Source organism: Stegostoma tigrinum, chromosome 25 (genome assembly GCF_030684315.1).
Source record: "Stegostoma tigrinum isolate sSteTig4 chromosome 25, sSteTig4.hap1, whole genome shotgun sequence".
Classification (NCBI taxonomy): domain Eukaryota; kingdom Metazoa; phylum Chordata; class Chondrichthyes; order Orectolobiformes; family Stegostomatidae; genus Stegostoma; species Stegostoma tigrinum.
In genome coordinates, this window is record NC_081378.1 from 21320754 (window position 1) to 21344936 (window position 24183).

A 24183-nucleotide genomic window follows, 5' to 3' on the forward strand; every position below is an offset into this window, starting at 1 on the left:
CCATATTTTCACTTTCACCCCATACCCCTTTAAATCTAAATACTAATTGGTCTTTTCCGTGGATATATACAGTGTCTTGGCCTCCACAGCCTTCTGTGGTCAGGAATTCAACAGGTTCATTGCCCTTTGAGTGACAAAATCTTACCTGATCACAGCCCTAAAATGCATCCATCCTGAGTCTAGGCTCCTCAACCAGGAGAAACATCCTCCCTGCAGCTAGACTGACTAGCCCTGTTAGAAAGTATTACATTTCAATCAGATGCTCTCATAATCTTGTAGAATCTAGTGGATGCAGGTCAAATTGATCTCATTCCACCTCATACCACTACCCTGGCAGCCCTGTATCAGACTAAGTGAAATTTTGCGGCATGCATTCTATGGCAATTATATCTTTCCTTAGGAGAGAGAGCAAAACTACAAACAGTATTCTAGATGTGGTCCCACTTTTATAACTGCAGTACAACATCCCCACAGTGGAACTCAAATCCACTTACAAGGAAAGTTGATATACCTAATGTATTCCTCATTGCTTGCTGCACCTACCGAGCTACTTTCGTTGACTAGTGTGCAACTTGTGTTGACTGGTGGACATTCATTCTTTTGCACATCCGCATTCCCCAAACTATCTCCATTTAACTAATACTCTACTGATCTGCTTTTCCAAACAATATAACCTCACATTTAGTCATGTTGCACTGCATCTGCCATGTGTTTGCCCATTCACTCAACCTGTTGAAATCACGCTGATGCGGCCTCACCATCCTCCTCAAAACTCCCAATCCGGCCCAATTCAATGTCCTCAGCAAACTTCAAAAGAGTACATTCAGTTCCCTCATCCAGGTCATTTATGAGGACATTATGATAGGACTTGGACTATGTGGCTGTTATTGTGATGAGTGGGTGATATTGATGTCACGGTGAAGGGCACTGGGTCTGTTGTTCAGTTTGAAGTTGACTGTAGTGACATGTATTAATGTCTAGTTCTCTTTGCTCTAGCACCCCCGAGTGATTGCCTTTACAATAGCATTCTGTACCAGCACATGCAGCGTTTCTATGACCCCTCTGATGCTTGCCGTTCCTGTATATGTAATAACGGCACCATCACATGTCAGAGGAAGCCGTGTGCCCCTGTGCAGTGCTCACATCCCATCCTGCAGGATTGTTGCCGGACCTGTGATGGTAAGTATCATTCACTAAGTGGGGGAGCATGGGGGAGTTACCACTGGGGCCTTGAGTGGGGAGATGAGGGGTGGTGGGGGGGGGGGGGGGGGGGGGCGGTGTGGGGGTTGGAATTGGGAAATGAGCCTGTGTGGGTGTGTGGGGTATGACTGTCAATCAGTGCCTGTAGTTTGTGATCTTTCTGTCGCTTGGCTTGTTCCAGGCTGCCTGTTCAGTGGGAAGGAGTTTGCCAATGGAGAACAGTTCGCTGATGTGTCAGACAGCTGTAACGTGTGTGTGTGCAGGGAAGGCAGCGTCTCCTGTGAAAGAAACCCATGCCCTGTGCTGGAGTGTCCTTTCCCTACGCAGGGACGTTGCTGCAGAGTCTGTGACGGTATGCACCAGAAAGTGAGAACTCATGGTTTCTCCCATTCACCTTCAACCTTCACTCATCAGCAAAAATGATTTCCATCTTCCCAGGGAGATAAGCTGAATGACCAGACACTGCCCTGTCACCGTCATCACACTGGCCAATGGTTTGGGAATTTTTTCCTGATGCTGGGAGATTTGTTGCCCTTCCTTGCCCCCTAATGCATTCTCTCAGTTCTGACCCTCTGACAATGGTAAACTCCCTAATTGCTGACACTCTGCCAAGTAGGCACTGGCTCAAACAGACCCTCTGACAATAAGGCACTCCCTCAGTGCTGACCCTCTGATAGAGCCTCAGTACCTCATTGAGGCTGTGGCACTCCTTGAATTCTGATCCCATTACAATAAGGCTCAGCCTCAGTACAGACTCTCCGCCAAAGAAGCACTGCCTGAGAACTGACCCACTGACAATGAGGCACTCAATCAGGTCTTACCCTCTGACAGTGCTAGATTACCTCTGTACTGACCTAAAATGTGTGACACTCCTTCAATTCTGACCCCCTCACAATGCAGCCCTGCTGCAGTGCCGATCCTCTGCACATGGGAAGGAGCTATTAATGGGAAGACTGGGCAATGGCTTGTGAAACCTAATGTGGACTAATCACACTGAAGGGGCTATTTCTGTGCTTTGTAGACCTTGATGTAACCTGACTGGAGGAGGGAGGGTGATTCTGCGGAGTTTTTAGCTATCTTTCGATGGAGGGGCTGATAAAGGATGCCTGGTCATTCTAATGCAGGATTTCTCACCAGCTTTCCCTTGAGGTGATGTTCTATCACACGTTGAAGATGTGGCCTCTCTTTATTGTGCTGCCTCCTGATTCCTATCTCTGCTTTTGTGCTCCAGGGTGTAATTACATGGGAGAGGAGTACCTGAATGGTCAGGAATTTCCAGGCCCCCTTGACCCCTGCAGTCGCTGTGAGTGTATTAGTGGTTTTGTCAGCTGTTCAAGGAGGCCATGTTACAGCCCAGGCTGCAGACATCCCATCAACCTCCCAGGACAGTGCTGCCCTGTCTGTGAAGGTAAGGTATAGATTTAGAATAGCCCACCCCATGTGCACTGTAGGACAGACTGAGACAGCAGTGAGTGTACAGCATCTCCCTGTGAGAGGGGGTACTGAGAGACAGCAGTCAGTGTACAGCAATCTCCCTGTGAGAGGAGGGACTGAGAGACAGCAGTCAGTGTACAGCAACCTGAAGACGTTACCCTCCTCCCTCCGGACCAACCTCAGTAAACCTCTTCCAGGGATGCCTAACCTGTAGAAGTTACCCTCAGGACCAACCTCAGTACACATCCCAGTCGCGAACCATTTTAACCCCCCCTCCCATTCCTCAGATGACATGTCCATCATGGGCCTTTCTGCAGTGCCACAATGATGCCACCCGAAGGTTGCAGGAACAGCAACTCATATTCTGCTTGGGAATCCTGCAGCCCAATGGTATCAATGTGGATTTCACAAGCTTCAAAATCTCCCCTTCCCCCACTGCATCCCAAAACCAGCCCAGTTCTTCCCCTCCCCCCACTGCATTACAAAACCAGCCCAGTTCTTCCCCTCCCCCCACTGCATCCCAAAACCAGCCCAGCCTGTCTCCGCTTCCCTAACCTGTTCTTCCTGTCACCCATTCCTTCCTCCCACCTCAAGCCACACCTCCATTTCCTACCTACCACCTCATCCCGCCTCCTTGACCTGTCCATCTTCCCTGGACTAACCTATCCCATCCCTACCTCCTCACCTATACTCTCCTCTCCACCTATCTTCTTTTCTCTCGGTCTTCGGTCTGCTTCCCCCTCCCTCCCTATTTATTCCAGTTCCCTCACCCCACCCTCCTCTCTGATGAAGGGTCTAGGCCCGAAACATCAGCTTTTGTGCTCCTGAGATGCTGCTTGGCCTGCTGTGTTCATCCAGCTCCACACTTTGTTATCTTGGATTCTCCAGCATCTGCAGTTCCCATTATCAGTGTACAGCAATCTCCCTGTGAAAGGGAGGACTGAGAGACAGCAGTGAGTGTACAGCAGTCTCACTGTGAGAGAGGGGACTGAGAGACAGCAGTCAGTGTATAGCAATCTCCCTGTGAGAGTGAGGACTGAGAGACAGCAGTGAGTGATAGGGATTGTAGGACCATATTCACCCTGAAAATGGTGATAATGTACAATTGACTACTGCAGAGAGTAGCTGTCAGGATTAAAGGGACCCTGGATGCCTTTATGGTTTAGAAAGTGAAGTGTGTGTAGTGGATAATTTTATACATATCAGTGCTATAGCCTGTTTTGATCATTCTGGGAGTGTGATTTTCTGTGTTAATTTGATGGGTACTAAACTGTAAACTGATGGTGTCAATTAAAAGCAATCTGTTCCTTCGCAGGCTGTTACTATGGTGGTGTTACTATCAATAACGGACAGACATTCACTGATCCCACTGACACATGCTCACAATGTACCTGCCGGGTGAGTAATGACATCATAGTCTCTAATCCATCTTTGGGATCAATCGCTCATTCCCCTTAGTCGAGGGAGAGAGTGACTGACTGTCGTTTCTATCCTTCACTCTTCCTGCTGTCCCCGCCCCCTACATCCCCTTTCCTCTACCTTCCCCTCTCCCTACATTCTCGTCCCTCCACGATCCCCCCTCCTCTGCCCCTGCCCTGCCCTTCCCCCTGCCGTCCCATCCCTGCCCTAGCCTCTCTGTGCTGACCTGTGCTGTGTGTTGTGTTACAGAGTGGCTCAGTGCACTGTGTGAGGGCAGTGTGTGCCCCAGCTCCGTGCCCCCACCCCATCAGTGGACCCTGTGACTGTCCCCAATGTGATGGTGAGTGAAAGCCTCTAGTGCTGCTTCATGGTCTGTACTGGCACATTAAACCTCAATCCCATCCTGACAGAGAGAGAGAGACAGAGACAGAGGATGTGCCTGAGATAGAAAGATAGTGGAGACTGCACAGGGGAAGAGAGAGAGAGAGAGAGAGAGAGAGAGAGAATTGGGAGTGGATGTGGTAGTCGGGAATGGAACGTGGGGTGTGCGGGGAAACGGAACTGTGCCACAGCCAGGAAGATGAGAGAGAGTGTGACTGCCAGGGGAGAGGGAGACAGAGAGAGAGAGAGAGAGAGAGAGAGAGAGAGAGAGAGAGAGAGAGAGTTAGGACTAAACCAGGTGGGTGTGGAAAGGGACCAAGCTGGGAGACAGTGAAGAATAACCCAGCCTATGACTAGATTTGACTAGTGGATAATCCATAGAGACTGCAGAACCGATCGATATTCCTGCTTGGAATAGTAGATGGGGAGTGAAGGCCCCATGGACCTAATAGTTATTACCGAGTGAAGAACACACCGGAACGGGCTCTGTCTGTACTGTTGAATTAAACAGTAAGGCAAATTTCAGACTGTATAAAATGTGTGTGCACATTGGGCTCCAGCAGACTAGACAGTCATACCAAAACCTTTAGAGTGAAAGTTCAGGCCAATGTGCTGTTATGTCACTGGCGAATGGAGAGCAGTGGGGAATGGTTGTTCGTTACACTGGCAGGAAGTGGTGTTCCTAGGGGCCTGAATGAGGGCTCCTGCAGTTTGTGTGATCTATTAACACCAGGACCTGAGTGTACAACGCGTGATATCAAAGTTTGCAAGTGATACAGAACACAGAAATATAAAGACAAGGTGGGAGAATTCAGGAGGTCAATGATTGATCATTCGGGCAGTCACATGATGGATACATTTAAGTGCAGAGAATTGTAAAGCAATATGTTTTGATAGGATGAATATGAAAAGATAATATAAACAAATGGCCCAAGTCTGTGAGGCTGTTATAAACAGTGGTATAGAGACAAACGTGCAGAAGCTTATACAAAACCATCATCAATCACTGCCGTAGCCCTAGCTGGGGAATACAGAGTCAATTCAGTGCATCATACTTTGCCAAGATGGAGTGGGTGAAGGAAATTTTCAGAGTGGTGCCAAGGATCCAAATGTTCAGATATGTAAAACAAGTAGAGAAACTTGAGGTTATTTTCCTTAGATCAGAAGACATTGTTGGAGATTTCACAAAGTTAAGAAATAAAGCTGTGATTGAGTAAATAAGGAGGGACTAATTGTAGTGTTATAAAGCAGAGGTTGACCAACCCCCGCCAAGAACTATAACCGAAACATCTAAAGAGGATCGCGTCACGCTAGAACCTATAAAAAGAGTGGAAAAGTGTCGTAACCTGCCTTGCAGCAATTTCTAGTGGTTAAATAAACTAAATCGCTGACACTCACTTTACAATCTACAAATAACAATTTATTTATCTAACTCTAATAGTGAACAAGTTAACTAAACCATTAACAAATTGAATAAATCCCTTTTAAATACCAACTATTTTTGAATAAAGCAAAATTCTAATGGTATTCTGTTCCAATAAATAGAAGTCCCACTTGTAAAAACAAGTAGAATTTAGTCTCTCGAAATTACCGCCAGGTCACGCTTCTTTTGGAATGTTCTATTCCTTCTACGTCAATTCTTCTGTCAGGAATGTTAACTAGTTGTGCCCTGGGTGCTGTGGTTATTTAAATGGTGCTTTCTCCAAGACATAGAAGAGGCTGTGAGAGCCAGTGTTTCTCTCTTGAGAGCTGAGGGCTGTTAGCTCTGGCAGATAGCAGTTAGATCTGCTGCTTTGTCCAACTGCCCCCTTATTTTTATACCCTTGATGACATATCAATATTTTATGACAATAGGATTGGTCCCATGTTGTCAAAACGATCAGATATAAATTTAAGATAATAAAACGTAAGGCTGGATGAACACAGCAGGCCAAGCAGCATCTCAGGAGCACAAAAGCTGACGTTTCGGGCTTAGACCCTTCATCAGAGAGGGGGATGGGGAGAGGGAACTGGAATAAATAGGGAGAGGGGGGAGGCGGACCGAAGATGGAGAGTAAAGAAGATAGGTGGGGAGGTAGGGAGGGGATAGGTCAGTCCAGGGAAGACGGACAGGTCAAGGAGGTGGGATGAGGTTAGTAGGTAGCTGGGGGTGCAGCTTGGGGTGGGAGGAAGGGATGGGTGAGAGGAAGAACCGGTTAGGGAGGCAGAGACAGGTTGGACTGGTTTTGGGATGCGTTGGGTGGGGGGGGGAAGAGCTGGACTGGTTGTGTGGTGCAGTGGGGGGAGGGGACAAACTGGGCTGGTTTAGGGATGCAGTAGGGGAAGGGGAGATTTTGAAACTGGTGAAGTCCACATTGATACCATATGGCTGCAGGGTTCCCAGGCGGAATATGAGTTGCTGTTCCTGCAACCTTCGGGTGGCATCATTGTGGCAGTGCAGGAGGCCCATGATGGACATGTCATCTAGAGAATGGGAGGGGGAGTGGAAATGGTTTGCGACTGGGAGGTGCAGTTGTTTGTTGCAAACTGAGCGGAGGTGTTCTGCAAAGCGGTCCCCAAGCCTCCGCTTGGTTTCCCCAATGTAGAGGAAGCCGCACCGGGTACAGTGGATGCAGTATACCACATTGGCAGATGTGCAGGTGAACCTCTGCTTAATGTGGAATGTCATCTTGGGGCCTGGGATAGGGGTGAGGGAGGAGGTGTGGGGACAAGTGTAGCATTTCCTGCGGTTGCAGATATAAATTTAAGTGGCTTTTGGTATCTAATGCCTGGATCAAACTGGCTAAATTCAAAAATTTGTTGTCTTGGTTAAAAACTGCTGCTTGACCTGCTAATTGTATGGCCTTTTACTACAAAAGTTTCAATTCGGGTGCTCTCTGTGTACAGTACTTGCAAACGTTCAAGCTGCTGCTCACAGATATCCATTTTAAATTTCTAATCATAGGGGAAAGAACATGATCTTTTAAAGGGACCATGCACTGGTTGACCCCCTAGCATTGTACAAACACCTAATTCTAACTTCCTGCCTCCCAATCCTCAAGTACTCTACCCAACTTTGCAACAATAGTGACAGAAGGTCTGGTAACCAGATTGGAGTAAATCTCAAAAGAACCAGAGGAGGGAATTTGTTTGAACTTTGAGTTGTTGAGACTGCTAAAGACATGCCTTATTGGTTAGTGAAAGCAGATTTTATTGTAGGGAAGGTAATGGCCTAGTGGTATTATGAACAACACCAGGAATATTCTGGAGATCTGGGTTCAAATCCTGCCATGGCAGATGGTTGTATTTTTTGAAAATCTGGAATTAAGTGTCAAATGATGACCGTGAATCATTGTTGATTGTCAGGAAAACCTATCTTGTTCCCTAATGTCCTTTAGGGAAGAAGACTGCCATCCTTACCTGGTCTGGCCTACTTTGACTCCAGAACCACAGCAATGTGTTTGGCTCTTAACTGCCCTCTGGGATGGACAATAAGTGCCAGCCCTAGCTAGTGATGCCCTCATCTCATGAATAAACTTTAAAAAAAGTTATCTTCGAAAGGGATAGCACAGTGTGGAGCTGGAGGAACACGACAGGCCAGGCTGCATCAGAGGAGGAGGCAACTTTCCTGTTCCTCTGACACTGCCTGGCCTACTGTTTTCCTCCAGCTCCACACTGTGTTGTCTCTGACTCCAGCATTGGCAGTTCCCACTATCTCTAATCTTCAAAAGGGAATGGGATAAATACTTCGTAGGAAAATGGGTAGTTAGATGATAGGCAGGTTCTATAAAGATCTGCTAGTTCAGGCCTCACCTACGGACTTGAGCACATACAGCCACAGAGTCACACAACACTCAAACAGACCCTTTGGCCCAACTCATCCATGCTGACCAGATATCCTAATTTAATCTGGTCCAATTTGCCAGCATTTGTCCCATATCCCTCTAAATCCTTCCTATTCATGTACCCATCCTGATGCCTTTTAAATGTTTTAACTGCACCAGCCTCTGCCACTTGCTCTGGCGTAACCAATGCTGACTCACTTTGGGGCACTGAAGTAAAAGCAAACAGTGCAGCAAATTTTCAGCAAGGCTAATCAGTGGAGCAAGAAAACCATGAACATTTGCAGAGGGCCAGTTCAGAGACAGTGAGTTGCTGTCGTTTGGATGAAACATTTAAAACAGGTCTCTATCTCTCCTCTCTGGGTGAAAAACTCTTTCAGACACAATTCAAAGAAGAGCAGGGCTGAAACAAATGCAGAAATAGCTGGAAAAATTCAGCAAGTCTGGCAGCATCTGTGGAGGGAGAGCAGAGTTAACATTTCAGGTTCAGGTACCCTTCTTCAAAAGAGGGACAGTCTGCTCACTATTAACCAAACTGCACTGCCTGAACCAACATTGTTAAAACAGATCATCAGGTTATTGTAACCTTATGTCTGGGAACAGCACAATAATTTCTAGCACAACAGCAGTGTCCACACTTCAAAATACTTCATGAACAAAAACAAAGCTGCTAGAAAAGCTCAGCAGGTCTGGCAGCATCTGTCAAGGAACAGATGCTCCACAGATGCTGCCAGACCTGCTGAGCTTTTCTTGCAGCTTTATTTTTGTTCCTGATTTACAGCAACCACCGTTCTTTTGGTTTTTATTTTTCTTCAAAATACTTCCTTGGCTATGAGGTTCTTGGTGATATTCTGAGGGCATGAAAGGCACTATCAAAACGCAGATTGAATCCTTGCAGTAATGGAAGTGGGAGGGAGTTATATTACAGCTGTACGGCGCCTTGGATAGACCACAACTATTGTGCTGTATCCAGTTCTGGCTACTCCATCCAAGGCAGGATATACTAACTTTGGAAAGAGAACACTGCAAGTTCATCAAAATGTTAACACGGATTGATGATGAAGAGAGATTGTATTCCCTGGAATATAGAATGTTAAGAAGTGATTTGATGGGCAATTTCAAAAGGAATAGGTAGTTTGCGAAAACTGTTTTGCCTGTGGGCGTTTGGATTTTAATACAGCATGGTCCTGAGTCAAGGGGACAGTTTTCCAGCCCCACCCTGCTCTGTGGTTCTCATAGATGGCAGACTTCCTTCGGGAACTTAGCTCATTCCTTGTCATTTGCAGGTTGTCATTTCCAAGGTGAAGATTATGCGGAAGGAGCAACATTCCTCCCTCCGAACGGAAAGTGTGAGGAATGTCAGTGCCGGGTAAGGTCCTCCTAGTGTAGTGGGGAACAGAACTGCTGGATCACACTTTGGTCACAAAATTCAGGATTGCTGCAATAATAGTCGGGGCTGTATGTGCCAGGAATTGAGTTTCTGCAAATGAATATTGAACTGCTGCTGCGAGCTCAGCAGTTGCAGTGCATCTCTGTGTCAAGAAATCATCAATTCAAGCCCTCTCCAGAATGTGGACAATTTAATCCGGGCTCTCACTGACTAGGCACAGTCCTACCAAATGGTAATGTGGGCACTGTTGGAGGAGGAGACATTAACATGTGATGGAACCTTAGTTTAATGTAAAAGATCCCATTTCACATAAAATTGCTCATTCCCACCCTCGTTTTGGCTGGATCTCCCTGTACACTAACTGATTGGCTCCCTAACATAATGTCAGTTGTCTACGCTCTGAAATTAAATCATTCAGTGAAACCTCCACAGTTACAGTGCCAGAGAAATAGATGTTCTTTGAGTGTTCTGGCCCACTGACAGCATGTCAGTAGGACACATTGCACTATGAACATGTTGAGCTGAACCCTATCTTTACTATCTTCAGTTTGTCCCTGGCATTAGCAGATGGGCTGCAGTAACGGATTGAGGAATATCAGGCATAGGAATGAATGGGTTGGCTCTGGCTACAGGCACAGGTGGGTGGACACATGGAATTGTGACAAATGGGAGACCAATATTTCATTTTCTTTCATCTACTTCAGAAGGGACAAGTGATCTGTGACACCAAAAGATGCAAGAAAGCATCATGCCCCCACCCAACAATCAACATTTGCAACTGCCCAGTGTGTGATGGCTGTCGTTATGATGAGAGAGATTATGAAAATGGTGAAAGGTTCCCAGACCCAAGTGACAAATGTAACCACTGCGCCTGTCAGGTAAGAAGTGTTCTCATTGGGTCGGCCCCGTCTGCCCGCAATGTATTTGTGAAATGGACAGAAAAACTCTGAGTAGCCTCACCCATAGACAAGGCCTGCCAGACTACATAGAGGAACAGAGGATAAGAGAAACCTGGCCCCATTTCCTGGGACTAGGACCATGTTCCCTATCACCTCCATTTGCTGTGCATGACTGGCTTGTTATACTGTGTGTCACACGGCTGGGCATATTAACAGAAATCTTCCCCGTGGGTGTGCCTCTTTGTGGCATTTTCCTGATTGCTGCATAGATCGAATGGAACATTGGAATGGAGTCACGTGTGAGGCAGAGGCTGTCACAGTGACATCCCCTCGTCTTTGATTATTCCCTCTGCAAGCCTTATTACATTCACGTTCACAACTTGCCCATGAAATGTGAACTCACGACCTCTGGGCTCCTCACACACTGGGTGTATCTAGACTGAATTAAAATGGAACATGGCAGCAGGAGGCATGAGCTAAGAGTTCAAATGAAATCAAGACTTGCTTCCTGCCCAGTGCCCTCCATCACACCCCCCCCCCCCCCACACACACACACACACACACACACACACACACACACACACACACACACACACACACACACACACACAACATGTAAATACTTCGCACATTTCTGTTATTCAGTTCATTTTGGGAATGAGTAACTTTTAAACATTCCTGAAGTTAAACATAAACATTAATCTAAAACTTCTCAGCCAGAGGAAAGTTCAAAAAGAACCCCAGGATAGTTGCTGCCCTGAGCTTTGAACTGAGGATCAGAATCACAGAGCAGTACATGAGAAGTGTCCTTGAGTGATCCTTTCGAGAGTCACAGAGAGGCTGTATCACTACACTACATTTACAGCTCAGCAACATGCCATTGGTGCCATTTTAATTGTGTTGATGTTTTATGCTGCACATCACTCTCCTCCCACAGGATTTAGTTTATCTCACACTATCAGCATAACCCTCTGTCCCTTGTTCCCACTTTGTGTTATGAGCTTCAGGACTTTAACAGCACTGCTGGTGTTTTATTGCAGAATGGCCAGGTTACCTGTCAGCCTGTGTCCTGCCCGTCTGTCAATTGTCAAAATCCAGTGACCCCTGTTGGTGAGTGCTGCCCACAGTGTACTGGGATCTGTCGTTACCTGGGACAGGTCTACGAGAGTGCAACCACTTTCAACTCCCCGTCCGAGAAGTGCTCAAAGTGCACCTGCTTGGTGAGTAACAATATCGTTAGGAACAGGACAGGACCGCTGAGCAATCCCCGACCCCGATCGTCCGACAAATCCTCACTTTCCAAATCCCCACCTTCAGCCGATAATCCCAATCCAATCCCTAAACGGCTTCCTCCTGAACTACCCGGATGCGCTGACGTTTTAGGGTTGGGTAGAATTTGTAATGAGGAAGAGTACGCAGGGTCTGGGAGAGATCAGTAGTTAATGAGGAAAAAACATGAGAATATTTTTGTGATACATCTGCTAGCCGCTCCAGTCTCCTTAATGCCAATGTCTCCCAGCTTCTCGCCACATGAAGACAATTCTCCTTTTAGTCTTTACTATCCAAAGTGGATGATGCCACTTTTCCTATCATTGTACTCCACCTGCCACATTCATCTATTGCTTCCATCTTTGTGTCCTCCTCACAACTTACCTCCATACCTTGTATCGTCAGTAAACTTGGGAATGTTCGCTTGGCCCTCTCTCCAGATCACTGATATCAATTGAAAATATCTGAAACCCATAAACTGACACAAGCTGAATTTGACGGGGAATAAGGTAGGGTATAAAGGGGTTGTGAGACTATAGTAATTGTGGGCATTGGTGTACAGGGGTCTGTGTGTGGGGGTGGTCAGGTAGAGCCTAAAGGGGGCCGTGTGTGCAGGGGGCTGTATGTATGGGTGGGGGGAGAGAGTGTACAGGGAGTTGTGTGTGTGGCTGGGGGGAGAGAGTATACGGGGGCTGTGTGTGGGGGTGGGAGGTGGAGAGTGTATAGGAGGCTGTGTGCGTGTCAGGGGAAGAGTGAACAGGGGGCTGTGTGCGTATCGGAAGAGTGAACAAGGGGTTGTGTGTGTGTGTCAGGGGCAAGAGTGTACAGGGAACTGTGTGTGCGATGGGGTGGGAAGAGCCAATGATAAGTGAGTATTCAGGAACAGAGGAATAATAGAGTTGCACATGCCTAGATTTTGTTTCTCCAAGGTCTAACGTCTGGCTTTTAACATTGTGCGGTGGGGGGTTGGAATTCCTGGATGTTGAATTGGTGCACTGTTGGAACAGCAATATAGCTCCACGTGAATGGCCTAAAAGCCCTCCGCTTCTTCCTCTCCCACAGGCCCAATCAGTCCCTCTCCACTGACACCCTCATCCACTTAACCAAACGCGTCCTTACGCTTTACTTCTCCTTCAACGTCTTCCACATCCTACAGACTAAAGGGGTAGCCATAAGAACCTGCATGGGCCCAAGCTACGCCTGCCTCTTTGTAGTATACATGGAACAGTCCCCCTCCTGCAGCTACTCTGGCACTATCCCCCACCTCTTCCTCTGTTACATCGATGACTGTATCGGCGCCACCTCATGCTCCCAAGAGGAGCTTGAACAGTTCATCCAGTTTACTAACACCTTCCATCCCAACCTCAAGTTCACCTGGACCATCTCTTCTTCCTGTCTCCATTTCTGGTGACTGCCACAGCTACCTAGACTATACTTTCTCTCACCCACCTTCCTGCAAGAATGCGATCCCCTACTCTCAATGCCTCCGCCACATCTGCTCCCAAGATGGGGCGTTCCACTCCCAAACATCCTATATGTTCTCTTGTTTCAAGGGCTGCAACATCCTGCCTCCAAATCCACCCTTTCAGGGTCAAAAATGCTTTCGACCACATCTCTTGTATTTCCAGACCTCTGTCCTTTCATCCCCTCCCCCCAACAAAATCAAAGACAGAATCCCCTTTGTCCTCGCATATAACCCCACTAACCTCCATATCCAATGTAGCCTACTTCGCCACCAACAATCCGACCCCACAACCAAGGAGATATTTCCCTCTCCACCCCTACCTGCCTTTCGTAGGGACCATGCTCTCTGCGACTCCCTCGTCCACTCCACACTCCCCACCAGCCCCACCACCCCCAGCACCTTTCCCTGCAACCACAGGAGGTGCTACACCTGCCCCTACACCTCCCCCCCCTCACTTCCATCCCAGGCCCCAAGAAAACCTTCCAGATCAGACAGAGGTTCACCTGTACATCCGTCAATGTGATCTGTTGTATGCGTTGTTCCCAATGTGGCCTCCTCTACATCAGTGAGACCAAGCGGAGTCTCAGAGGCCACTTTGTCGAGCATCTGTGTTCTGTTTGCGACAAACGACAACACCTTCCAGTCATGACCCATTTTAAGTCCCCTTCCCATTCCCTGGGTGACTTGTCCATCCTGGGCCTCCTACAGTTTCACAATAACGCCACCCGGAAACTGGAGGAGCAGCACCTCATATTCTGCCTCGGGACCCTACAGCACAATGGTCTCAAAGTGGACCTTACCAGTTTCAAAATCTCCCCCCTGCCCCCCGCAGACTTATCCCATGACCAACCCTCCTCCTCATCCCTGCCTCCTTGACCTGACACAACGTGGCCATCTTATCGAACACTGATCTGCCCCTCCCACCTCACTGACCAATTCCCACCACTGCCTGCCTGCTATCACCTATCACCATCCCACCTACCTTCCCCAGCCCACCCCTCTTCTCTCTCTTTATTTCCCATCTCTTCTCCCCCTCCCCATTTCTGAAGACAGATCCTGACCCAAAACGTCAACTTTCCTGCTCCTCTGATGCTGCCTGGCCTGCTGTGTTCATCCAGCTCCACACTGTGTTATCTCTGACTCCAGTATCAGCAGTTCTTACTATCTCTGAGTGAGTTAATAGCTCCAAGTCAGGCTGGCCTGTGGCTTGGAGAGAAATTTGCAGGGCACAGTGTTTGATTGGCAATGTGAGAGGAGTCAGGATGAGGATTTTGGGCCTTCTTCTGGTTTTACTGTTTACAATGCTGTTGTGCCCTCAGGCTGAGGTGGTGACCTGCTGGAAGAGACCATGCTCCAAACAGTGCACCCACCCAGTTGTCAGCACGGCCTGTTGTCCTGAGTGCAATCGCTGTTCCTTCGAGGGCCTGGAGTACGAAAACCGAGAAACCTTCTTCCCTACATCCAACCGGTGTAAACGGTGTAGCTGCCTCGATGGTAGTGTGTTGTGTTTGGATGTTGTCTGTCCTCGGGTAACCTGTCCAGAGCCAGTGACAAACACAAAGACGTGCTGCCCAGAATGCCCAGGTACGTACCACCCGTAAGTAGGACGGGAACTGGCATAAGTGCACATGTTTGTCAAATGTAAACCAGGCACAAAGCAGACCAACATATCAGTCTGACTCCCTACCCTCATTCTGTGCAGGTACTGGTCTCTTCCTTAAATTCAAAGCTTTTTAATAAAGTCTATATCTTGTGGCCCAGTGGTTGCAACATAATCAGAAATTGCAGCTAGAACTCAGCGGGTCTGGCTGCATCTCTGGGAGAAAGCAGAGTTGATGGTTTGAGTCCGGTGACCCTCCAGGTTGGACTCTGGCCAATGAGGTATGTGTGGATCCCATTCTGGTCCCTGCCTGACTACGTGTCTCTCTCTCTTTTTCCAGTCTGTGTCCATCACGGCAAACAATATAATAGAGGATCACACTGGATTTCAGCAGTGAACCCCTGCCACACGTGTACATGTACGGTAAGCCACCGAATTAAAATGGGCCATTAAAACTGAGTCTCCAGATTAGCAGCTAGTTCGCAGGCTGGTCCAGCAGTGCGGAATGTGGTAACATGAGGCCTACAGCCTGGAGAGTGAATAGCGACAGGCTTCGCTCAACCTAGCAACATACAGAGGGTCAGAGAGGATGTCTCACCTGGACCCTTACAGACCCAGGATCCAGCCCAGGGCCATAAAACAAAGAACTGTGCGTGCTGGAAATCAGAAACAGAAACAAAAATTGCTGGACAAGCTCGGCAGGTCTTGTAGCATCTGTGGACAGAAAACAAATCAGTCCGCTTGGAACCATTCTAAAGAAGGGTCACTGGACTCGAAACATTAACTCTGTTTTCTCCCCACAGATGCTGCTGGATCTCCTGAGTTTCACCAGCAGTTTCTGGTTTTGTCTCAGATCTCCGTCATCTGCAGTTTATTGTTTTGTTCTGTGCTGTCTCGGTGGATGTAGTTGTTCGCTTGTCATTGTCTGGGCTGGCCAGTGTGGGGGCTGGAGTGGGAAAGCTGTTTCTCAACAAGCAGTTCCATCAGGAAGTAGAAGTGCATTAGCATTGAACCAGAAGTAGACAGTGGAACAGGATCTTTAAGAGGCTCTTGAATAGCTCTGTGGTCTGCGAGATTAGATTAGAATAGATTCCCTACAGTGTGGTAACAGGCCGTTCGGCCCAACAAGTCCACACAGCCACTTGAAGCATCCCGCCCAGACCCACCCCCCTATAACCCACGCACCCCTGAACACTACGGACAATTTAGCACGGCCAATCCACCTAGCCTGCAGATCTTTGGGCTGTGGGAGGAAAGCGGAGCACCCGGAGGAAACCCACGCAGACACAGGGAGAATGTGCAAACTCCACACAGACAGTCACCTGAGGCTGGAATTGAACCTGGGTCCCTGGTGCTGTGAGGCTGCAGTGCTAACCACTGAGCCACCGTGCCACCCCGGCTTAAAACAAACAAGATTTCTCCAACCAGCTATTGAGAAATTTTACTACACTCCTCTGGAACAGGTGAGACTTGAATCCTGGTTTCCTGGCCCAGAGGTAGGGACACTACCACTGTGTCACAGGAGCACATAAAAGGTAAACCTTAAACACTAGGCACTGTTCTGTTAAGGGACTTATTGATGGTAGGAAGAGCAGTGAGTGTGATAACATTCCCAGTTGGTTGCTGTATGGTTTGGTCATGCTATGTTACTGCAAATAGCTATGGTTTTAGTTCACTGTCAGAGAGTTAAACTGCTCCTACTCCTATTTAGTTTTGATGTTCTCAAGTTCCACCCAAGCTGTATTTTTACTTTTCTCAGGTTCTGCTCTGCTGCAAAAACTCAGTAGTTAACGGCTCTTGTTCTTCACTGAAAGAAATTGAGAATTTCCACAGGTTGCTGATGGTGCTCAGTTGCAGACTTTAGCTGGTCTTGTTGCAGGCTAGTAATTTCCGAACTTTTAAGAACCTCAACTGTAGTATAAGGTCTCCTGTCCCACAGATCTAGGATCCCGTCATGTAACCAGTCATTTGTCTCTGGGGCCGTATCATTTCCTGAAAGAGCAAACAGAGTGTCTGGAACTTCATCCTGACCATGTAGCCCATCCCTGGTTGTTTTAGCCTTTCTTCAAAGGGAAATGTGAAATCTGTAAACCATCCTGTGGTCTTCAGGAATGGTGTTTCATCAATGCCATCTGACTTCCTGGCAGTTTGAATCTCACTGCAGCTGGTGAATAGAGACGGTTCCAAGTGAATAATGAGTAATGCAGATTAGTAATGACATTCATCGTAACAGTGGTCTCCTATTGCAGTGAAGATTAGTCTACGTCTGGCCTTATTTCCTCCTTGTGGTTCATTCTGCACCTTGAAGCTTCACTGAAGATGGTCAGAGACATTGAGCTTCCAACCAGGTCTGCTTTGGATGAGAAAACTCTAAGCCAGTTTCATCCAGGAATTCACAGCAGTACAGTCGCATATGAGCTCCCCACTTAAAGACCTGTGCTGGTAGTTAACTGTGAGGCAGTATAAATCATTGAGAAAGGAATCAATGATTTCCCCAGCTCCTGACTGCACCAATTAATTTTTACACTTTCTGTTATGAGATTTAGCCTTGAAATGAAAATAGGAGTCTAAAGTCTCGATAATGTATTTTTCCATTGTTTCCATTCCCCATGTGACAAGCTGCTGCCAATCACTTACAATACACTTTCTCTGACATTTTATCGAGGGACCCCCCTGTTGCTACTAAGCTTCTCTCTCTCTGTTGCACTCTCACAGAGGTCCCTGAAATTACAATTGTGAGCCCATCTGCTTAATCTTGTGGTGAAAGCCCTTAAAGAATCCAGTTGTCAGTTAATTGGGAATGGGTCCTGGGGACAAGTCTACAGGGCTTTCCACCCGGAGTGGGGAGATTAACTCTGTGGGAGGTTGTGGGTCTGTCTGAGGTTTAGTGTCCATCTAAGCATCATGACTGGGATTACCCTCTTCAGTACCCACCGGACACACTTGCCTTTATATGGTGCCAAGGCTCCAAAGCTGCATCTGTGAGCCATTTGTTTGCAGCTCTCCCAACATTGCCAATACAACCATTTGAATGGTGGCAGAAAGTCTATCTGAAGCAGCAGGCTCTTACAGCGGTCTCCCTCACCCAGGTCAAACCCCAGGTGTCAGGCCGCTGCCACCATTTCCAAGAGCCTGCCCTCTTTCAGCCCCCAAACCCCTCTATATTTCAAAATAAAAACCAAGAGAACTGCGGATGCTGTAAATCAGGAACAAAAACAAAGTTGCTGGAAGAGCTCAGCAGGTTTAGCAGTAGCATCTGTGAAGGAGAAAGCAATGTTAACATTTCAAGTCCAGTGACGCTTCAGGTCCAGTGACCCTTCCTCAGAACTGATGGCGGCTGGGAAAATGTCAGTTTATATGCGGAAAATAAGGAGGTGGGTGCGATAGGGAGTAAATGATAGGATAGAGCCCAAAGAGAGAGAGAGACAGTTGGACAGACAAAGGAATTGCTAACGATCAGGCTGGGAGGGTGAGTAGTTGTTAATGGGGCTTTGGGCTCTACCCTATTGTTTACTCCCTACCCTACCCACCTCCCTATTTTCTGCATATCGAGTGACTTCTTCCCAGCCACCATCAGTTCTGAGGAAGGGTCACCGGACCTGAAACGTTAACTCTGTTTTTCCCATCACAGATGCTGCTGCTGCTAGGGCTGCTGAGCTTTTCCAGCAACTTTGTTTTTGTCTCCTCTACATTTTGTCAGCTCATTTTGTGAATTGTAACTGCTGTGTTGCAGGATGGTGAAGTGTTGTGCCTGCCAGTCAAGTGTCCAGCACTTAGCTGCAGACAACAGATAACAAAGCCGGGATCTTGCTGTCCACGGTGTCGAGGTAAGGAATCCTCCATGTCAGCACTTGACCAACCCCCCCACCCGCTTAAGGTACAGTCAGCTCTGAGGGACCATGCAGAAAGTTCAGGGGCGAAACACTGACTGATTGAATTGGACAGTAATTCATCAGGGGGCAGACTGGAGACACAAAAGAGAGAGGTGGTGGGGCCTCTTGAAGGATTCTTAGGAGATGGGGCTGTTGGAGCATTTACAGGAATTAGAGCTTTCTTGAAAGGGAAAATATTACGGGGTTGGAGAAACAATCCCTCCTTCCGATGGGGTCTAGCTAGCAGATATGTGAAGTGCAGGAATCAGGGGTGAAATAGCCATTGTAGACACAGTGCTGATACAGCTACATTCTGAAGGTCAGGGCCCAGTCTGAGACCCCAATCTTTCATGACTGCTAACTTGCCTTTACCTTCCGAGCAGGCTGTATGTACAATGGGAAGGAATACCAGGAGGGAGCAACCTGGCCTGCACCCACAGTCCCCTGCATGACGTGTATGTGTGTGGATGGTGTCACCACCTGCTCTGAGATTCATTGTATCGCTCCATGTGTGAATCAGATCCACGTGCCTCGAGAGTGCTGTCCACTCTGTGTAGGTAGGTCATGTAAGGACAATGTCCGTTATAGGCCCAGGTAAACTCCTCAATGAGTTCTGTCCCTGGGATGTTCTGTCTCTAATTGAGTTCTTCCTCGGGATAAATGTGGGTGATGCTGTTAGTCCATTGTGGTGCCTGTGGGTCTGTCTAACACCTTGTGGCTTCATGTTATGTGACATTGTAAAAGATCAGGAAACTGCTGTGAACCCAAGCTACCCATTAGAGAGCAAGATGTAAAAGAAATTGAAAGACTAGTTCATTGTAAAAATGTGTAATCCGTGTTGGGTCTGAGCCACACACCCATAGTAGGTGAGGCCCAGGCTCGATCCCAACCTCAGTGGGTCACAGGGAGATTCCACTGTTTCACCTAAAGCTGCCTCACCCACAACCAAATTACTCTGACTGTTGGTGCCAATCCTGCACAATGTACCCTGGTACCTGTTGAGTATACCACCCCCCGGGGCCCAGTGTGCCCAATATCACCCAGTGACCAATGTGTGTGTATATCCCCGATGCCTGTTGTGTATACCCCCAGCGATCATTGTGTATATTTCCCCGGTGCCTGTCGTGTATAATCCCCGGTGCCTGTTGTGTATATCCCCCGGTGATCATTGTGTGTATATCCCCGGTGCCTGTTGTGTATATCCCCCAGTGATTGTTGTGTGTATTTCCCCAGTGCCTGTTGTGTATATCCCCCGGTGATCATTGTGTGCATTTCCCCGGTGCCTGTGGTGTATATCCCCCGATGATCATTGTGTATATGTCCCCGGTGCCTGTTGTGTATATCACCCAGTGATCATTGTGGGTATATCCCTGGTGCCTGTTGTGTATATCCGTTAGTGAAGGGCTTCATCGGAGGCTCCACTAGTGTCACCTAGCGTGGTGATGAAACATCTGAACGAGAACAAGCAGCTCAGTGAACAAATCAACAACCTCACCCACAAACTGAGCTACAGATCTTTGCCAAAACTTTAAACTATCCCCCAGTGCCCATCATGCATTTTTACATGTCACTAGGGTAACACGCTGGAAATGAAATCCCACTTTTGCCAGAGTTGGTTAAAACTTTATAAAAATACACAGAATTCTCCAATTTACCCAACTCTCAAATGCATGTTTCCAGAAAACACAGACCAGTTTTCAGTACTTAACTGGAATGTTTAAATAAAAAGTACACAATATAGATTCTCATTAGAAACATTTACACATAGATTCTATAGATAAATAATATGAACTTTTGTTATATAACTCTATTAGCTGAAGCTCTACTCTGTATAAACTCCTCTACACACACAAAAACATGGGTGTTCTGGGTGGATGGAAGGACTGACGAGGCAGTTCAGTGGGCCCTGTGCTTTGCTGAGATGATTTTTTGAGCTTCCTTCTCCAGACACGTTTACTTGTTGTAGGAGGCACAGGGTGACTGATTCCCATTTATAAATGTCTGATTTAATAATTCTAAGTCATAGCTTACAGCAACTAGATAGGAGAAATAAACTGACTAATGTTCAGGCTTGAGTTGCTATTTACTGCATAGAACAGTGAGAGCTGCTGCCTTTATGGAGATCCATTTGGTCTGCCAGAAAATTCACAGCCCTAAGGTGTTAGCTATGTGATAGCCGTTGGCAAGCAGAAGGCCTTTATCATCAATAACTATACCACAGACAATCATCCACTTGTTGCTTGTCAGGTCTCTGTTCATACACTCCCCTTGGTCAGCTCTTCTGTAAGCTAAGATTCAGTGACTACTTCTATAAGCAGCTGTGTAAACACTACTTACAATGAGTCCCACATTAATGGCTTTGAAAAGAAGTGCAGTAAGCTTTCAACAACCCTTGGTTTTAAAGTTCTTTACCCATTTCAGTCCACACTCCAAAATACCAGAAAATAATAAGATACAGACTTTATAGCACTATCCATTTCTGCCAGCCCTGCGCTACCTGTTAATGCCAACTCTCACACTGCACCGGGGCCAATTCAACATGTTTGCCAACATACACTGTGTTTGTCCATGCCTAACAGACTGCATCTACAATAACCGTGTATACAGCCCGGGTGAGAGTTTCCAGCCTAGCAGTGACCCCTGCGAGATCTGTACGTGTGAGGTAAGAGCTGTCTTATCATTAAAGCTTACTGGGGGTCACAGTCTGAACTTGGAGCTGCTGCAAACGCCAGCGATCTGACCAATTCTCAGAGCAAGCACCCAGACTGGGGATAACTCCTTCATCAAGGAACAGCTTGGATAGAGAATGACAGTGGCATTAAACTGTCTAAATAGATGATGAAGCAGCGACATTAACAGATCAGATAGATTTACCATAACGTTGTTGAGATCGTCAGTAGAGGGAATATTCTAGCATGGGTATAATGAGTGTAATGTAAAGAGATGGTCTGTGGTTCTGGGGGGGGGGGGGGGGGGGGCGGGGGGGGGGGCAGTACAGCAACTCCAGGGAGGGCACTGTCTGCAGTTGAGGGGATTCAGAGACCATAGGTAGGGTACAGTCAGGGATTGAGATGGTTAGAAACTGTACAAAGGGTACAGTATGTGATTGAGGGGGTACAGAGACATACTGTGATTGAGGGAGTAGAGTGATCTAGAAAAGGGGGCAATCTTTGGTTGGCGGGGTACCTACCTTGGGCAGGAGGACAGGCTGCCGGTGAGAGCTGTTGTGAGTGGAGTGAGAGCATGTAAATGAATGACCAGCCTAGTGAGTGAATGTGTTGATATCTCCACTCTCTCAAACCCTGTCTCCAACGTTGTCTCATGGCTTCCTTATAGTTGGCCATCCTTCATTGTTCAAATCAAGCCCAACTAGAAATGATACTTCTCTCCCCTCCCTCCCTCCCCTCTCTCTCTTCCCCTATTTCTCTCTCTCTCTTCCCCCTGCCATTTCTCTTTCTCTCTCTTTCCCCCTATTTCTCTGTCTCTCTCTTCCCCCCATTTCATTTTCTCTTCCCCCCCATTTCGTTTTCTCTTCCCCCCCATTTCGTTTTCTCTTCCCCCCCATTTCGTTTTCTCTTCCCCCCCATTTCGTTTTCTCTTCCCCCCCATTTCGTTTTCTCTTCCCCCCATTTCGTTTTCTCTCCCCCCATTTCTCTCTCTCTCTTCCCCCACTTCTCTCTCTCTCTCTTCCCCCATTTCTCTCTCTCTCTTCCCCCATTTCTCTCTCTCTCTTCCCCCATTTCTCTCTCTCTCTTCCCCCATTTCTCTCTCTTCCCCCATTTCTCTCGTTCTCTCACTCCTCGTTCTGTCTTCCTCCCCCCTCCTCGCTCTGTCTTCCTGTCTCTTCCTGTCTCTCTACAGGTGATGCTAGATGGAGAGCAGCACTTACACTGTTACCGTCGTCAATGCCCCAGCCTTGTGGACTGCCCAAGGAATCTGATAGTGGCTCCATCACCTGGTCACTGCTGCCCCAGCTGTGCGCGTGAGTACCCACTGAACAATCTGCTCACTGGCCCTTCCTTCTCGAGCAATGTTGGAAATCTGAGCATTTCATGTCATCTCAATAATCGTTCCCACCCTTCCACTGGCTTAGGTATTCCAATTGTTAGCTACCTCTCAGCTGAATTATTATTGAATCATTTCAGCAAATTATTGCAAAATGCAAAGACTTGTATTTAAAAAGCACCTCACGCCATTTCATATTATCCCAAAGTGCAGTGGAGGCGATGGAATACTTTTAAAGCATTGTTGTAATGCAGGAAACTCTACAGTTAATTTATACGTAGTAAGCTGTCCTAAACAACACCGTAAGAATTATCAGGTATCTGCTTTTGTGATGTGAGTCAGAGTTCACAAAAAAACCAGGGACAGTTAGACCCTAAACAGTAGGAACATAAATAGGCCATTCAGCCCTCGAGCCTGCTGAGCCATTCCATTGGATGTGACTAATCTGACATTCCTCATGCCCACTTTCCTGCCTTTTCCCTGTAACTATTGATTCCCCAATTGAGCAGGAATCTATTTGTCTCAGCCTTAAATACACACAAGGGCTCTGCTCCCACAGCTCTCTGTGGCAAGGGGTCCCAAAGGCTCTCAATCTCGGAGAAGGAATTCGTCCTCATCTCAGCATTAAATTATGCCCTTTATTCTGAATTTAAGTCTTCTGGTCCTCATCTTTGATAGAAGATTCCACTTGAATCTTTTAATCTGAGAGAGCAGACAGACTTCAGTTTAATGTCCCGTCCCAAAAGATAGCACCTCCAAAAGTGCAGCACTCCCTCATTATATTCTCTCCCACAGAACAATCCTCTTCCTATCATGAAATCAAGTGTTACTGTGAATATTCTTCAAATTTGTGTCTGGTACAGTTGGGTAGGGGGCGATGGTGCAATTTTGAACCAATAGTCTCACTGTCTCTGCTCTCTGCTGAAGACAGGCTATACCTCAGGTGCAGCCTCGGATGTCTTTCTCTCTCTCGCGCTCTGTCCCCTCTCTCGCGCTCTGTCCCCTCTCTCGCGCTCTGTCCCCTCTCTCGCGCTCTGTCCCCTCTCTCGCGCTCTGTCCCCTCTCTCGCGCTCTGTCCCCTCTCTCGCGCTCTGTCCCCTCTCTCGCGCTCTGTCCCCTCTCTCGCGCTCTGTCCCCTCTCTCGCGCTCTGTCCCCTCTCTCGCGCTCTGTCCCCTCTCTCGCGCTCTGTCCCCTCTCTCGCGCTCTGTCCCCTCTCTCGCGCTCTGTCCCCTCTCTCGCGCTCTGTCTCCTCTCTCGCGCTCTCTCCCCTCTCTCGCGCTCTCTCCCCTCTCTCGCGCTCTCTCCCCTCTCTCGCGCTCTCTCCCCTCTCTCGCGCTCTCTCCCCTCTCTCGCGCTCTCTTTGTCCCCAACCCGCCGTCCTTGTTGCCTTTACTCATTCCCAAACTTGATGCACTATCAAGCTGTTT

The 24183-nt window shown here is 47.6% G+C and overlaps 1 protein-coding gene across 2 annotated transcripts in view; it reads left to right on the top strand.

The window, feature by feature from the left end:
- kcp (kielin cysteine rich BMP regulator) overlaps positions 1–24183 on the top strand; it is a 132099-nt gene that overhangs the window by 85595 nt on the left and 22321 nt on the right. For both annotated transcript variants that reach the window (XM_059654530.1, XM_059654531.1), the window contains 14 exons: positions 997–1179; positions 1382–1552; positions 2432–2608; positions 3950–4032; positions 4303–4393; positions 9542–9624; positions 10350–10523; positions 11585–11764; positions 14598–14862; positions 15219–15301; positions 18612–18705; positions 19134–19307; positions 21330–21412; positions 22612–22732. In XM_059654530.1, coding sequence (XP_059510513.1) covers positions 997–1179; positions 1382–1552; positions 2432–2608; positions 3950–4032; positions 4303–4393; positions 9542–9624; positions 10350–10523; positions 11585–11764; positions 14598–14862; positions 15219–15301; positions 18612–18705; positions 19134–19307; positions 21330–21412; positions 22612–22732 — 1962 coding nt within the window. The remainder of the gene's footprint in view (positions 1–996; positions 1180–1381; positions 1553–2431; positions 2609–3949; positions 4033–4302; positions 4394–9541; positions 9625–10349; positions 10524–11584; positions 11765–14597; positions 14863–15218; positions 15302–18611; positions 18706–19133; positions 19308–21329; positions 21413–22611; positions 22733–24183) is intronic.